At 42.4% G+C, this 17,554-nt stretch overlaps 1 protein-coding gene across 3 annotated transcripts in view; it reads right to left on the reverse strand.

Moving 5' to 3' along the window:
- Positions 1-16,460, reverse strand: part of BAZ1B (bromodomain adjacent to zinc finger domain 1B) — a 90,275-nt gene extending 73,815 nt beyond the window's left edge. For all 3 annotated transcript variants that reach the window (XM_073315627.1, XM_073315626.2, XM_078849273.1), the window contains exons 1-4: positions 16,204-16,460; positions 7,410-7,526; positions 2,939-3,083; positions 1,373-1,571 (exon numbers count right to left, since the gene is read on the reverse strand). In XM_073315627.1, the coding sequence (XP_073171728.1) occupies positions 1,373-1,571; positions 2,939-3,083; positions 7,410-7,526; positions 16,204-16,316 (574 nt within the window). In that variant the 5' untranslated portion in view covers positions 16,317-16,460. The remainder of the gene's footprint in view (positions 1-1,372; positions 1,572-2,938; positions 3,084-7,409; positions 7,527-16,203) is intronic.
- Between the last annotated feature and the right edge of the window lie 1,094 nt (positions 16,461-17,554).

Consider the following 17,554-nt stretch of genomic DNA (forward strand, 5'->3'; position numbering starts at 1 on the left):
GAGAGCCACAACTTTTAGAGTCAAGGGTCGGTCGATTTTATGTTCGGGCTGTGAAGGAAAGCGGGGATGGGAAATCACAACAAAAATTAGCTCTAGAGCATAAAGCTCAGCTGTAATTTTCCTTGCTTTTGATTTGCCTCCTGCTCATATCAGCCATTCTTTTGGACCTCATGTGTCAAGCTACGCCTTCTAAATTCACAATGTGGTTGACAGAAATTTAAATCTAACTCAGCAATTCTACCACACTTAGATGTTAGCTAGTGCCTAACTCCCAGCCCCATCACGAAGCATGCATCACCCCAGTTGTTCTCAGAGGGTATTTTCTTCCTTGTTAAATACTACTGACCTTTCAGAAGTGCAAACCATTCCCTAGTTCTGCTGATTCAATGTTTTTGTTGACAATGCTCGGTTTTAGCTGCATTTTGCTGTCTGCTGGTCACTATGAAGAAAGTGACCCTAAATACAGCAATGTGGCAAGTACCAGTGCAATCAGTTATGCTCCAGCAGGAAACTCAGAGAGTATGAGATGCATCTTCATGACCGAGTGGAGAAGAGAAGTGTCTGGTACCAGCAAGGGGTTGAAATACAGGAAGAGTCTTGAAGCGTTCCCACAACAGAGTGGAAAAGTCTCTCAATGATTCCCTCTAAATACCAACAAAGTGACAGCAACATCTAGGTCCTGTCCACAGCATCAACTGAGCGAAGCTTAGCCTTTGTTTCAGTGACACTATTTCAGCTGCAGTGTGCACAGGACATTGGGTAGTCGACATTCTTGGTGTATGTCATTCAAGTGCGATGAGTATGCCTCCATGTGCCTGGGATTAATAAATAACGCTGCCTCTAGACTGACAATTGTCAACCAGCGGCAGCAATTTTGGAAGCTACAGCATAGTCATGGTTCAGTTGTATCTACCCGTATCTGATCTAACCTTATGCTGAGTGAAGTTAAACATACTGACAAAGACACAAGCCCTGGCTATACTACAGCTTCTATCATCACCACCACTAGAGCAGCTCCACCAGTGACAAACATGCCCAATTTTTCTTAGCTTCAATAAAGGTCCTAAAGAAACTGCACACATGCTGTAATTAACAGGACTACTAAAGAAAGGTTCCTATGACTATACTGGACAAAGGCAAATCTAAGCACATGTTGATTTCTGTGACTCAGTGCTTTTTAATTCCATTACAACTACACCAAAACTGTGACAGCTAGTGATGTATCTGGTTACATTGAGTGAGAAGATCGACACAGTGCTCTTCAGAGAGCATGTACAGTATTTCATAACCCAGGCCTGAGGGCATTTGGGTTTGTGCTTCCCCTTTGCCCCGAAACCACAACCCCTTAAAAGTAGGCTGTCTTGTTACTCACTCATAATCTCTCTTCTGCTGTCATCCTCCTTCAGGACTGACTCTTTCTGGTTGTCCTGGGCTACCTGACTGGAGTTCTCTTTGTCACTGGATGGGGAATCACATGTTCCGTCCGATTTCTTCTCAGCAGCCTCCTCATCCACCTTCTCCAATGGATGTACTTTCACAATTTTTACCGGCAGCATTTTCTCTTTTCCAACCTGAGCAGAAAAATGCATCAAAAAAACAGTAACTAGGCAGGTAATACTAGCTGATCAGCTTTTTAAACACTTGAAGGGAAGGAAGGAAGGAAGGAAGGAAGGAGAAACAAAATGAGACAAATACACACTTTTTAATCTTTGACCTCAGTGTGACACTCCTATAGTTTCCTCTGTCAGACTTAAAAGATCTCCCTATTACCTGCCCTATTCAGAAGTCCTGCTTATTACTCCAATGAACAGAAAAGCTTGTGTGCGGTTTTTCCTAAGTCCACCATTGCTACTTCCTCAGTCTTCCAGATGTGTTGCAAGGGGTTGTGTGCGCCATATCAATGGTCCCAGCTCAGGAAACAGAGGACACAACTCAGTCCAAAATATATACAGTCACAGGACCAGGACTGCATCTTCCCCTTCCTTTTTGACAAACCTGACTTTCCACTCAGTCCCCCCAACCCACAATTTTTTTAATTGGAGGCGGGGAAGGCTTCCTCTAATCACACCTGAGCTTCTGCCACTGCTGTAGACCTTTCCAAGAAGAAGGAGAATGAAGCTAGTGCAGGGATGGGCAAACTACAGCCCTTCAGACTTTTTAATCCGGCCCTCAAGCTTGCCTTGCTTCAGTGCTCCAGCCGGGGAGCATGCCCAGAAGCAGCAGCATGTCCCCTCTCTGGCTTCTAAGCATTGGGGCAGCCAGGGGGCTGGGATGGGACATGCCGCTGCTTCTGGGAGCTGCTTGAGATAAGCGCTGCCCGGAGCCTGCGCCCCTGCCCCAGCCCTGATCCTTCTCCCAACCTCCAAACCCCTTGGTCCCAGCCCAGAGCACCCTCCTGCACCCCCAACCCCTCATACACAGCCCCACCCCAGAGCCTGCACCCACTGCTGGAGCCCTCACCCCCTCCCACACCCCAACCCCCAATTTTGTGAGCATTCATGGCCCACCATACAATTTCCATACCCAGATGTGGTCCTTGGGCCAAAAAGTTTGCCCATCCCTGAACTAGTGCAAGTTGTGTCAGTTACACAGCATGTTCCCAAGAGGAATAGCAGAGTGTCTGTAGCAGAAGGAGCAGTTAGATGTGGACCTCTTCTTCTGTTAGGCATGACATAAGTTTCTGTTGCCCAAGCCACTCCTATCTTCTGAAAACACCACGTTAGCCTCTGCTTAAGAAACTGGTTTCCATACTATTGCTTTGGAAATAGGCATTATCAAGGGAATTCCACAAAGAGGTGAGATTCCTACCATTCTGCACCAAATTTAGAGAGTCATTAAGATTGGAGGGGGGAAAATGTTTATGGCTTCCTCTTACCTCTCTCCTGAGGATAGCAGAATTAAGCAGAAGCATGGCAAGTATTTGAAACTAGAGCCTCACCTCAAAATCACACTCCTCGTCCACTGCATATTTGGTCATGATCTCTAGCCAGGCTGCATCTACAAGCTTCTCCAAGGAGATAGTATTGTGGTGGACCATTTCCAGTACCAGTTTCTCATACCAGCTGGGAAATTCTTCCTTCAAACTGAACAAGGATATGAAAAGTTTACATCATCCAGCGAACAAAATACGAAATGCAATATGATCTGCCAATTCATGCCACTGAGAGCATTTTGACAGTGAATTAAACACTTCAAGGTGGCACCACGTTAGAATATATAATAATGCAAGTGGTCAGAGTGGGATTTAGCACAAGAAAAAAAAAATGTTTATACAGTCACCAATATAAATTCCCTTCCATACCCACAAGAAATACAAAGCACATCTGTGCAACAGGGCCATGCTGGCAGTGCTTATCTTGATGGAGATTGCCATCTCCCTATGAAGTGTTGCCTGCACACCAAACATGTGTTACTGACCCAAAAACATGGCAGTAGAGTTTTTTTTAATATTATTCCTATCCAAAAAAATAGTTTCATATTTTTATTCTTAAACATTTCTACTGCAGAAGTGCCTAGAGGAACCAATCTTTCTTCAGGTTATTTTGTATTCTGTCCAGGAGAGGTGTATAATTTAGTTTATGTAACTCAGTTATGAGACATATGAACACTATCTTTTCATTAGGGCTGTCAAACGATTAAAAAATTCATCTCAATCGCATTAACAAACAGTAATGGAATACCATTTATTTAAATATTTTTGGAGGTTTTCTACATTTTCAAATATATTGATTTCAATTACAACACAGAATACAAAGTATATAGTGCTTGCTTTATTTTTGATTACAAATATTTGCACTGTAAAAACCAAATAGTATTTTTCAGATCACCTCATACAAGTACTGTAGTGCAATCTCTATCAAGAAAGTTGAACTTACAAATGTAGAATTACGTACAAAAAGTAACTGCACTGAAAAATAAAACAAAGTCCACTCAGTCCTACTTCCTGTCCAGCCAATTGCTCAAACAAGTTTGGTTATAATTTACAGGAGATAATGCCGCCCACTTCTTGTTTACAATGTCACCTAAAAGTGAGAACAGACATTCGCATGGCACTGTTGTAGCTGGTGTTGCAAGATATTTATATGCCAGATGCACTAAAGAATCACGTGTCCCTTCATCGTCAACCACCATTCCATAGGATATGCGTTCATGCTGATGTGTTCTGCTCGATAACGATCCAAATCAGAGCAGACCGATGCGTATTCATTTTCATCATCTGATCAGATGCCACCAGCAGGTTGATTTTCTCTTTTGGTGGTTCGGGTTCTATAGTTTCCACATCTGAATGTTGCTCTTTTAAGACTTTGGAAAACATGCTCCCTACCTTGTCCCTCTCAGATTTTGGAAGGCACTTCCGATTCTTAAACCTTGGGTCGAGTGCGGTAGCTATTTTTAGAAATCTCACATTGGTATCTTTGTATTTTGTCAAATCTGCTGTGAAAGTGTTCTTAAAACAAACGTGCTGGGTCATCATCCGAGACTAATTGAACATGAACTATATGGCAGAATGTGGGTAAAACAGAGCCAAAGGCACAGGGTTCTCCCCCAAAGAGTTCAGTCACAAATTTTATTAACTCATTTTTTAATGAGCATCAGCAGCATGGAAGCACATCCTCTGGAATGGTGGCCGAAGCATGAAGGGCCATACGAATGTTTAGCATATCTGGCACGTAAATACCTTGCAACGCTGGCTACAAAAGTGCCACATGAATGCCTGTTCTCACTTTCAGATGACGCTGTAAATAAGAAGCAGGCAGCAGCATCTCCTGTAAATGTAAACAAACTTGTTTGTCTTAGCAATTTGGTGAACAAGAAATAGGACTGAGTGGACTTGTAGGCTCTACAAGTTTTACATTGTTTTGTTTCTGAGAGCAGTTCTGTAACAAAAAAAATCTGCATTTGTAAGTTACACTTTCAGGCTAGAGAGATTGCACTACAGTACTTGTATGAGGTTAATTGAAAAATACTGTTTCTTTTGTTTTATCATTTTTACAGTACAAGTACTTGTAATAAAAAATAATATAAACTGAGCACTGTACACTTTGTATTCTGTGTTGTAATTGAAATCAATATATTTGAAAATGTAGAAAAACATCCAAAAAGGGTTAATAAATTTCAATTGGTATTCTATTGTTTAACAGTGCGATTAATTTTTTTTGAGTTAATTGCATGAGTTAATTGAGATTAATTGAGAGGCCTACTTTTCAACTTTTAATTTTAAGACACGTTTTCCCTTTAGGAGTATTGCAATCCCAACTGAAGTTTCACATTTTCTCCCATATTAAGTTTATACTGTTCAAATATTTTATATTTCTTATAATGTAGTAAGTAGGACTTAAATAAATTATTGTGCAATATTTCAGTCTGTGCAAATGTGTGTTCCACTAACTGATGTATCTAATATTGTTGGATGATTTTGAATTAGTTGCATGAAGGATGATTAACTAAAACAGAGGTTCTCAAACTGGGGGGGGGGGTCACAACCTCTCAGGGGGTCACAAGGTTATTATGTGGGGGTCACGAGTAGGTGCCACCCAGCTAGCCAGCAAGTCTGCTGTGAAAAGTGATATTAACAAACAAAATACCAGTTTTAAAAAGTGTTAAATATATAAAAAAATGTATTTTTTATATATTTATAAAATATGTGAATGGGGGGCATTCACAGGCTTGCTGTGTAAAAGGGATCGCCAGTACAAAAAAAGTTTGAAAACCACTGAATTAGAAGGATGGGGGAAATCTTGCCTGGTCAATTTCTAAATGAGAGCAATTTGTCAGTTTGAATTCTCGCCATATATTCCCTTTTAAAAAAAAATGAATGACAGCACCAAATTCAAGTTTGTTTAGTGATAAGAAAACTTTTGATAGGGTGAAGTGGAGTTTTTCTGTTTCTTAGATTTAAGGTAGCTCTTGCTGACTGAGTTCTCATTTGTAGTTATTCTAAGATTACTCACCAGTGGATTCCTCATGACAAAGGCTGACTAAACTTGTACATTCAGATCAATGTTTTAAATGTTAAATATACAGCTTCATGAAATTTTTATTGTAATTCTCATTCAACATGGAGACTGGTCTCTAAGAGACATTTTACTGAATGTCTATTTGGTTTAAGAATATAAAATCTCTATCTAACCTGAATTGAGACATTCTCTCATTTATGTAACTGAAAACTTTCAGAAAAACAGGAGCAGTTAGCTAATCCTGTATCACCGCATCAGATTAAGACAGCAAAACTAGGCAAGTGATCCACTGACTCAGCTACTTTAAGTTTATGCAATTACAGAACCGGCAACATACATTTCCCTCATACTGAAGAATATTAGCTGGGGAGAGATCAAAGACAACAATATCTCTGTCTAAGGCTCCTGGCACCTTGGACAGTTGGGGAGTAGATTTTTAAAGGGTGTAATTTAATCGCACAAGAAAAATGTTGCCAGCAATTCCTCTCTAGGTCACGGACTACCACCTCTTATTCCAATCAAAATGATGAATTCTCTCTCCAGTAAACACAGTAGAAGCAATATCTAAAACAGATTTAATCTACAAACACACACACTAAATAGGTGGGATCAGGTCATCTTTATAGAATGAAACAGACAAAGCCAAAGTTGCCAGTATGTAAAATTGAGAAAGATATGCCCTTTGTTAGGTGTTCAGCTCCCTGACTTTCATTGGGTACAGCAACTAAGGAATAAGGTACCTAAACAGTTCAATCAAGGACTTGCCTTTTGAAAGGTTCCTTCATCATGGCAAGTTTTATGTTGGATATAAACCAAAGGTCTGGCCACTCTGTGAGACTGACAAAAGGGAGTAGGCCAACTGGTAGGGAAACAGAGAGAGAGCTTGGCAGAACTACCCTTGCAATTTTGCTTTTTTGCAGTTTGTTTCAAGTGGAGCAGATCACCTATACCTTATTCCAAAATACCACTGAATTGAATGGCACCAGTTCACTGGTTGATACCTGCACAGACCTGGGGGGAAAAATAATTGCTGCAAAGTTAGCTGGTATGCACACCATCATTATGTGGAAATCAATAAAAGTCACAATACCTAGGTGCTTTTGTTTTTTCCCCTCCTTCAACAATGAGTGGAACAGAAGAAATTACAAAAAATTCCCTCATTGTGTAGGTAGTTTTGAGATATACACCAAATGTTGTACTCCACGTTATTTTGTGAAAAGAACATCAAGATGTAGAGTCCTGTACAAGTATCATTACAGATTAAGCTGCATTAGTGAGTATGTCAAATTTGGAGCCAAATTTCTTTCATCTTACAAAGTCCTAAGGAACTAGTCATAACCTTAAAAAAAACTCCTTGCTGTGTAACTAGCAGCCACCTATCATTCTAAAGGCAGCTCTCCTGCCCCCAAATTCTAAAGATGGATGCATACCAACTTCTGCTCTGTTACTTACAGCTCGGCAACTTCCTGCTCCTCCTCCCAAGCTTCTTTGTGCGTCAGCTGGCTGCTTCCTGTGCTTTTGCACGTCCATATTCGTTCGTTGTATCTCTCTAGCCGTGCTTCATATTCTCTGTAGGAGCATCAGCTCAGGAAAACAGGATTCAGGGAGCAGACAGCAAAACCAAAGTACTATGTAGCCCTTTCCATTTGACTAGGCTAGGAGTCAATATTATGCTGCAGTTCTGCAGAGCCAAATCTTAGCTTCTGTATGTACACACTATTCTAAATTTTAAAGTTAAATTGGAGAGCTTGTGTTTGAAAAATAGTATAAAAAGCACCTGTACTAATGCGCAACAATATGATTAAAAGAAAATTAATATTGACGAGGTTCTAACTCCATCCTGTACTCGTAAATTCCAGAATTAAAGACAGTTTATTAGAGATTTTAAATTACTGCACGGCAAGTCTCCTTGAATTCCCAAAACAAGCAACTTGTTAAGTTAGCAGAATTGGTTCCTTTTCATTCAGCTGAACGTTAATATTAGCTTTTTCATATATCAACACCAGCCTCAAGCTGCCGTTTTTTTGGTCATTAAACACTGGGAATTAAGGGGGCAAAAAGTAGAGGAGAGGCAAGGAAAAGTGTCTTTACCTTGGAAACAGAGTTGCAATAGAACACCAAGCATAGAAGGTAAAGCACACTTACAATAACTATGTATCACTGCAGTGACAGAGGAATAAATCCAGTTTGTCTAACTGAGTAGTTTACAACCCTTCCTGTGAAGGATGTCTCACTCTTATGCTCCTGTGGAAGGCAGTGCTATTTAGTTTTGGAAATTACTTCTAGATATTATGGTGCCTACAGTTAGTGTCTCCCCGTTAAACTAAGCTTTGGGCTACTGATACTAGCATTACACTTTTCCACAGAGTCTGGTTAAGAAGGAAAGACATACAACTATTAATCCCAGTGTTTGTGGGTCCCCCTTCACTACTCCAGATGGAGAAAACTGAGCCACAAATGATATGATGCATGTGGCAAGTAGCTATTGTATTTGTATCCACAGCAACCAATGTCATGCAAGAGACTAAACTGGGAATAGCTCATCTTTAGAGAAGGTTGCCACTAGCCAAAGCGTTAAAAATTCCCCTCCCCCAGAAGTGTGCTTTGATGATAAAATGGTGTTTAAAAAAAAGCTTCTGGAATTCCCAATCTTTGCACCAATATTAAGTGTACAGAAGCATTCACTGTGCCCTGTTTCCATTTTAAATACCTGTTTAGTATGCTAGATGGAATCACTAACTTTCAAATCCGATGAAGTGAGCTATAGCTCAAGAAAGCTTATGCTCAAATAAATTGGTTAGTCTCTAAGGTGCCACAAGTACTCTTTCTTTTTTCAAACTCCAGAAATTGATCTTTGCCTTCACTTATAGGAAATATCCTTTACAAATTATTTTTTGCAGTGAACCCTGATAGAAGTTTTTTCTTGATACTGCATCAAGTACACAGGTTGGCTAAGATGTTATTTCAACCAGCTCTCTAGAGATGCTAGGCAGAGAGAGCTAATTGTGAAACTAAGATTGCTACTTGTATATACAGCCACTACCAACCATTTCAGCAATAAACTGAGAAACTGCAGCCACTGAACTAAATCCCTACCTAGAACTTTCTAGCAAGAACAAAAAGTGCCTAAATCCATTTCTCTTGAGAAGCACGGACAATCTCAGCTCTCCATGTAGACAGAATCCCAAACATGCAAGCAGCAGTTGTCCCAACCATCTTTTGGGAGTCATTCCCCACACCCCCACCAAATACAGACAATATTTGAACACCGAGTGTTCAGTTACACTAGCACACATAATTGCCAGAGGAAAGAGTGGGAGAGGGTGCGCTTATTTGTTAAATATTTAACATAATGTTTAACAAATGTTAACAGAACATACATCTTTGATGTCTAAAAGTGATTAAATATTTCCAAATTGGTAGACTGCGTGCTGCATCTGTGGCTGGAGAAGATAGTTAAGGGTCTGCTTTGCTGCCACACAACATGCTGGGCCTTTGTTCTCTCTGTCCCTAAAGACAGCTCTTTCTGTGGGCAGTCTGAAAGAGAGCAAGTAAATGCCTTGTCTTAGCTGGGACTAACAAATTTCTAACACTATTTCCCACACCTCCAGGTTTTCTGTACACATTTTGTCTTTGTGTTCATGGACAAAGCAGCATAATCCCAGTGTATAAAAATTCTATGCTTTTAGAGTATAATTTTAAAGCCAGCAGGTATAAAAACTCACTAGTCTACAGTCCAGAGGGTGCCTCCCCATTCCAGTCCAGCTCTGTTGCCCAAATGCAACTCAACTCCAACTACAGCTGGTTAGCGCCCATCAACACTGACCTCTGGCCACATTCTTTAACTAGTATTCCAGCGTTCACAAAGGCTACCCTGCTTTTTGCGTCTCCCAGTTCTTACAAAACAGTGCCAGGAAGCATATAGTCTAGATAGCATTTTGTGATTCAGGGGCTGAACCCAGAAAAACAGGATGATGCTAGCACAGAGATTACGATATGGTAAACCATTCCGGTGTACAATTTCTATTTAGTTCTTTCCATTTAAATTGGAAAGAGATCCAATCTCTCTAATTCCAAGCCACCTGACAGGTCAGATTCAGGACTGTGTCACTGTGTTATAACCAACTAGTTTCTCCACCAACAGCACTGAGTTGGTAGTTGCAATTTCCATAGGCCTTGAGGATGTATTAATAAAAAAAAATTCCAGACATCAGCTACTGATCGACTTGCAAAAATAGCAATGGATAACATGCAATTTCAATTTAACAGATGAGTAGCACTTTGGCAATAGACAATATCTCACATTTAGGTAAAACACTAAAGAGCATTCAGGTGTTAAAAAGTGGAAGATTAAATTGTGCTATAACAAAAACTTTTTAAAGAATGCTTAATCTAAAAAAAAACCCAAAACCCAATTTAACGCCTACAAGACTGATTAAAGCAACTACGCAGTTTATTCATTGTTGGGAAGCCATTGATATCCCTACAAGTAGTATCAACCAGGCAACAGTTTGAGAATTCATCTATGAATTATTTCCATTTGCATTAACCACCGAGAAAGCAATCACTTACCATAAACATGGTTAATGTACTTACAACAAACTGATTCTTAGTCAGATGATGACACTGTCACATTTGTAGTAACTACAGTGTTTAATATTAAACATGCTTTTACTTTATGTCTTGGCTTTAAAAATAATTGCCACAAGGGTAACAAAGTTCCTATGACTAAGAGTCACTTCAGTATGATGCGATACTGTTTTGGTGCTGCCAATAATACTATTTTCCAACCATATTTTAACTTTCTGGACACCCACATGGAAAGATCTGAAAGTTTGTGCTTTGCCCATCTGCAAAGCATTTCCCTTTTGTGAAACTTCTCCCTCTATCATTTTCTGTGCTACTCCAAAGTAGGAGATCTTGAACTCTTTCAGACCCAGCACATTGCCTTAGAACACTTACTAAACAAAAGGAGACAAATAAGTGAGAGCAGCAAGCTTTATTTTTGGGAAAAGCAACACTGCTTTCAAACAAATTATACTGCTTACGGGCAGGCCACTTTTGATTTCAGCATTCCCTCCCTCACTCTCAGCTCAATTAAGTGGAGTCTCAAACTGTGCATTTTGCACAGTGCATACCAGTTGCAGTCTTCCAAACCACAATCAGTGTAAATGAAATACATCTCTAAAGAAGTCACAAGCTAGCAACACTACACACTGGAAAAGAGACACTTGGGCCACACAGAAGGCAAAGTTGGTCTTTTTGACAGGATATCAGATTCCTGAATTAGGAAAACACATATCGCAGACTGCTCCCATTCCCATGTGTATCCTGCATAAAGCCAAGTCAGATGTAAAGTAAATGTTACCTGATTCTGGGTAGACTCATTAGCCAACCTGTGCAGAAGAGTATTTCTGGCTTTGCCAAGTGATTCATCCCACCTCTCTCTCCAGAGCCACACAATTAACAAGGCTCATTCCAAGTCACAGACCAGAAGCTTAAGGTTTCATCTAGCATGCAGTAGACTCTGCAGGGTGTTTTTCCTTTAAAAAGGCTTTAAGGGGATTTGGCGGAGGGCAGCCATGCACAGCTGCAAATAAGCACTAAGCCCAAATAAGTATTCAAGCTCCACTGACCAGCCCATCCCTCCACCCACTCTGTTCTCTAGACACTTCCTGTGTCCCTGCCCAGATGGAAGTTGAGCTCACCACTGTCTGCCACCCTTCATACTTTCCCGCAGAGAGCCTTAATTTCCATATTTTAGTAAGTATGACCTACAGTTAACCCGTAGACAAAATCCAAAGAATTTCACTTTCCATCATCAGAGAGGTAGCAATGTTATCCACAAAACATTATCTGTTTTGTCATTATCTGTATCCACAAAAACAACAAGGAGTCCGGCGGCACCTTAAAGACTAACAGATTTATTTGAGCATAAGCTTTTGTGGGTAAAAAAACCAACACTTCTTACATGAAGAAGTGGGTTTTTACCCACAAAAGCTTATGCCCAAATTAAGGTGCCACCAGATTCCACTTTCCATCATGTTGATGGATTCAGTATAAGAACCTACACAACAGAGGAAAGTGTTGAAGGCTGTCTTAGCTAGGGAAAACAGTGTGTTCTTAACTGACACCTTTGTTCTTAACTAAGGCCTTGTCTACACTGCCACTTTACAGTGCTGCAACTTTCTCGCTCAGGGGTGTGAAAAAACACCCCCCGAGCACTGTAAGTGTCAGCGCTGTAAAGCAGCAATATAGCCCTTGCTCCCAGACCTGGAAGCTACTTCCCCTCGTGGAGGTGCCGCGACTACACAGCCACATTAAAGTGCTGCCACGGCAACGCTTTAAGGTTGCTAGTGAAGACATGCCCTTACACACCTTTTTTCCTAGGGAAGATAAGGCCTAAATGTCTTAGAGTCTGATTGCCTTGAAAGCAGCTTTAGTAGACTCTTCACCCTGCCACTCCCCTCACCTCTCTTGACACTAAACAATTCCTCTTTTTCCTTGGCAATTACACCCTTCATCCATTTGCAGACATATACCTCACACCACCTTACTAGTTAATCAACACATACATATCAAGGTAGATAAAAATATGATTTAAAATGATTTTATTTAAATCAGATTTTTTAATTTAAATTTAATACAGGTTTATTTTTAAAATTTAACCTATTTAAAATTAAATTTGAAATTATGACAACTAGTGTTGGGATGTAAATGTGTTCTAATCTATTAAAATAATTTAAACAAACAATAAGAAGTGTACGTTTGACTTTCATTAAGTTGTTGGAAGCAAACCCCTGAACTGGTGAAGGCCACTGGCTAAGAAGCACTGTAACCAAAGTTTGTTGAAGTGCTAAACCAGCTTTTGACAGCAGTAGCTGGTTCTGCAGGAGCAGAGAATATATTTGTCACTGCTAGTTCAATTAAATGATTAGTTCTTAAAAACCAATAGTAAACTGAAAATATACACTTCCAAACCATGAATGAAAACTAGGCGTAAGAGAGTGAGATCTACTAGTTCTAAAATCTGAAGGGCATGCTGACAAAAAACAGTAAGTTTAATTCACTAACTGCAGATAATACTTTCTTTGCTTAATAAATCAGTTAGTTTCAAATGCAAAACATGGTTTCAGAAATTTTTTTCTTATGTATTACAGCACATTTAAGGTAGTTTTATTTAAAAAAATGTAAAAAGGCTTTTAAATGTTGGGGATGGTTTTTTTGTTTTTCAGCATTTTTAATTGCTTTGGAATTCCCAACCAAATAAGAGTTTGATATAAACCACAAGTAAAAAATTAATCTAGTAAAATACATTTTTACATTTTTTTTAGAAAATGGTGAATAAAGAATCTGAATAAATGTACCTTATGTTATAGAACTGCTTAAATAAATGTGTATCAATTTAGTATATCCTCCTTGCAAAAAGGAAGGCCCAAATTTAGTGTAAATGCTATATTTAGTTGCAAATTAACATGTTTTAATAGTTACCAACTAACAAAAAGCAACTTTTCTTTAGGAAAATAAATAAGTACAAATGTATAACAATTAAAATCAAATGGTTTAACTCAAGGTTTACTGCTTACTGATTTAAAACATGATTAAAACCAATGATTAAAGTCAATCCACCCTGCTATATATTGAAACTGTAATCTTCATTGAAGCCTCCAAGCCCCATTCTTGTTGCTCTTCTAAGCTCCTTTCAATGTCATATCCCACCACACCTAAGATGTCAGTCACATGAACTGTAGGTTTATTCAGATTTAAATGATTTAAAATGAACATTCACATTGAGTTAAGGCACCCCAGCACCATTTCATTGTATTGAATGCATTAGTAATACCTGTCTGAATCTCAGACGTACACTTCCTTCTCAAAGGCTACATAATCCTTCCTATGGGCATTACCTGGCTGCACTTCATAGTGAAATAACAGAACATTTTCTAACGTAAGAGCCTTTACAAGTTGTGGAGACGCTTTGTCTCACACGCTGCCAAGATCTCTCACACATTATAGACATTTATACTTTTCCTCCACAATCTAAGTTCTCCTTGTGATTTCCATCCCACTTGTTGTACAGAGGCGAGATCAGCCTCCAGGGGCAGTAGTCTGCAGAGTTACAGCCCATTTAAAAAAAAAAAAAACAAAACACCCCACCACACACACACCTATCTATGTAGACATTAAGTCCTCTGCACAGAATTACTGGTGCATCTCCTATGATTGTTGTTTGATTTGCCTAACACCCACTTCTCCCTCTTCATCCCTCCAAGAAGTGATGAACACTGATTATTATGCTATAATACCATGAATTTATAACCTACCTTTCATATGGAGAATAAGAATATATATACAGAGAAAAGAATCCACTGCAGGCAAGCAACTTCTGTTGTCTATTTCTTAAATTTTTCCCATAAGACTTATGTTTTCCACACCACCACTTATGCAAGAAATACACTTGCTAAATAAATCAATCCTTTAAATCCCTTCCCAATTCTGCTCCAATGACTACAGTAAACTGAGGCCTACTGACAACTACTACATAGATGGCCAGTTGAGCCTTCTGATATTTATCTCATTAATATTCATACTAAGACATTCAAACATTTATACCTGCACACAGTCCCAGCTTGTGTGTTCTTGTTGTCCGCCTCATTCTCTTGTTACGCAAACTATTTTGCCACATCTTAAGTTGGAGTATAAATTTGTCAAGCAGGAATCACTAACTGTCTACTCTGGCTCTGATCCTACAAACACTTAGGCCAGGTCTACATCACGCAGGGCTGTGAAAATCTACACCCCTGAGCAACGTAGTTATATCAATCTGACTCTCGGTGTACACAATACTAGGTCAGTGGGAGATCATCTTCCAATGACATAATTACTGCTTCTCACAGAGATGGATTAACTATGCTGATGGGAGCTCTCCCCTCAATGTATCTTCACTTAAGTGCTGCTGCAGTGTTTTAAGTGTAGACCTGCACTTATATGCAAAGGAAGGCCAATAATAATAAAGAAGAATTAAAATGGGTTAAATCTAATAGTTATCTGTCCTCAAAGAGTTATAGTCACAAGCTCCTACAATGCAGGCTACAAAACAAACAAAATATGCAATGTTCTAGGGCCTAAGCTTCAGCAAGACTAGTTTTCCTAACATATTTACCATTTCAAGTGTTTAAGCACTAAGCACGTATGTCAGAGATTCTTAAAATATTATCCTTTGTCAAATTAACCCTTACACTTGGGTTCTTTCTCCCCTCCCCCCATTCCCTTTATTTTACAAAAGTAAAAATCATAACACACACACTGAATTTTACAAGAATATCCTGAGACGCAGGCAACTTTTCCTCAGACCATCTGCATTTACTAGCAGGCTAACGCTATAAACTTAAGAATTCAGTTACTTGATCAGTTTTTGGAGCTTGAAGCCCTATTTCTTGCCCGGTACCACAAACCATTCAATAATCCAGTAAACAGAGAATTATAAAGCAACTTTGGTGGAACTCTGAAGACGTGACCAACTAACAGAAACGTTTGGGATTTCTCAACAGAAGCGTAAGCTAGGCGCTAAACCCTCCTGCAAAGCATCTGCCACACACACATCACACAGCATCGGGTAACAGAAACGGACCATAAACAAAACGGAAACTGACTAGCTGACTTTCGGTGCGAGGCTGGACTGGCGGGCGAAGCACCGCCCAGGGCAGAAGCTGGACAGCAATCGCCGGAGACGCAGCCAATTCCGGCCGGCAGGTCCAGGCAGGACCCCACCTCCCGAGCCCCCGACCACCTGCCGCTGTTTCGCGACCAGCCGCCGTGCGAGACGCCGGGGCTCCGAGGGGACTGACAGCGCCGGGGCTCGGGGCGCTGTCAACAGCACGGCGGGCCCAGGGGGCTCCGACACTCCCCCATCGGGAACTCCCGCGGGCACCGGTCAGCGGGAGCGGGCGCCGCCCCCCTGCCCCCGGAGGGGCGCCGAGCCACGGGGGGCAGCGGCCGGCGCTCGGGGCACTTTCGACCCGCCTGCGCCGCTTTGCCGCCCGCCCCAGCCCAGCCGGGAGCCCCTCGCAGCCGCGGGACAGCGCCAGCAGCCCTACACTAGCCCGGGCAGCGGCCGCTCAGTCACCCCCCTGCCGGCACCGGGGCCAGCAGCCGTACGGAGCCGGCACGGCCCCTGCCCACTCGGAACCGCCTCTCCCGCCCCGCACCGGCCCCCTCCCTCAGGCCTCACAGGCTGGGCGGATACTCGCGGGTGCGGAAGGCCTCCTGCGTGTGAGGGACGATGAACCTCTCGCCTGCCTCCCCTGGCGGCAGCGGCTTGACCAGCGGGAAGGGCTTGCGGCCCAGCAGTGGCGCCATGACGGGAAGGGGAGATGCCCCGGCGGCTCCCCGCAGCGACCCCGGCAGCGGTGCGACCCGGGCGGAAGGATTGAAAAATGGCGGGAGATTCCCCTCCCCCCTCCCGAGCGAGAGGCCGGCAGAAGTGCTGCGCGCGCACCCTAGCCTGCTATTACCGCCAGGCCAGCCCTTCCCGCGTACGGCGCAGCCCGATTGGTCGCAGTCTGGGCCTTGCACATTCTAGTGGCCATGTGGCGCGCCTGTCTACTCGGCCAGCCCCGCCCACTTAGTGGACAATTTAGGCTGCAGAGCGCGTAGGGTGAAAGGTCACGTTATGTAAACGGAGGGAAGCAAGTCTCCATTTTGTGGCCCCGTTACTAGCCCCGCCTCCTTCCCTCGCCGGCCAATGGGAGCGCATCCCCCTCATATCCATCCGGGTACCACGCAGAGGCCGCGCGCCCGGCTTTGTCTCCACAATTGGAGCCCGCCCCTTCCCCCCCCTTAAAGGGGTAGCGCCTGGCCCGGAGGTCTGAGATGTGCAGAGGCTGTAGAGGGCCCCGCCCCCGGGCCTGGGACAGCCTCTCCTCCGCCAGCCCAGCCGGCTCCCCCCGCCCCTGCCCGGCCAGCCCGGTGGCTCATTGGAGCTTGGCCCTGGGGGGCTGAGCCAGGCTGGCCCCTCCCTGAGGGGGTACCCACGGCCCTGCCTCCCTGGGCGCCCCCCACCCAGCCATCGTGCCCCCGCCGCACGCCTTGGCCGCCCCCGGCCCTGGAGTGACACTGCCAGGCTCCTGCTGATTTTCTCCAAGCCCCAGCGCCTGGAGTCAGGTGGTTCCATGAGACTCTCCTCTCACGTAGAAAAGAGGAAGTTTCTAACCCTTGTGCTTGCAGCCAGAAGCCTGAGACGGTGACCCCGCCCTGTACAGAAGCCAAAGGCAAATTAAAAAAAAAGACACAAAACAAAAAAGCAACTTGTGTTTATCTATTTTTAAAGTCATGATTTTTAAACCAATCTCTTGGTGCCGGACTCATGACTATAGAACTCTAAAAAAATCTATTCCGATGTAGGAAAAACTGAGCCAAACAATAGGCAGATCTCTTCGCCATTGACAAACTGCATTCCCCACGAGCAGCAGGTGCTTCATCTGGGCTTCTTCCCCCCCATCCACCTCTCTTCCATGATCTTGTCATTTTTGCTGTGCCCTTTGTTGTGATCCTAGGCTCCTTTTGTTTGGAAATCTGATTTGGCTTGAAAATTGCCA

Source organism: Lepidochelys kempii, chromosome 17, assembly GCF_965140285.1.
Source record: "Lepidochelys kempii isolate rLepKem1 chromosome 17, rLepKem1.hap1, whole genome shotgun sequence".
NCBI classification, from domain to species: Eukaryota; Metazoa; Chordata; order Testudines; family Cheloniidae; genus Lepidochelys; species Lepidochelys kempii.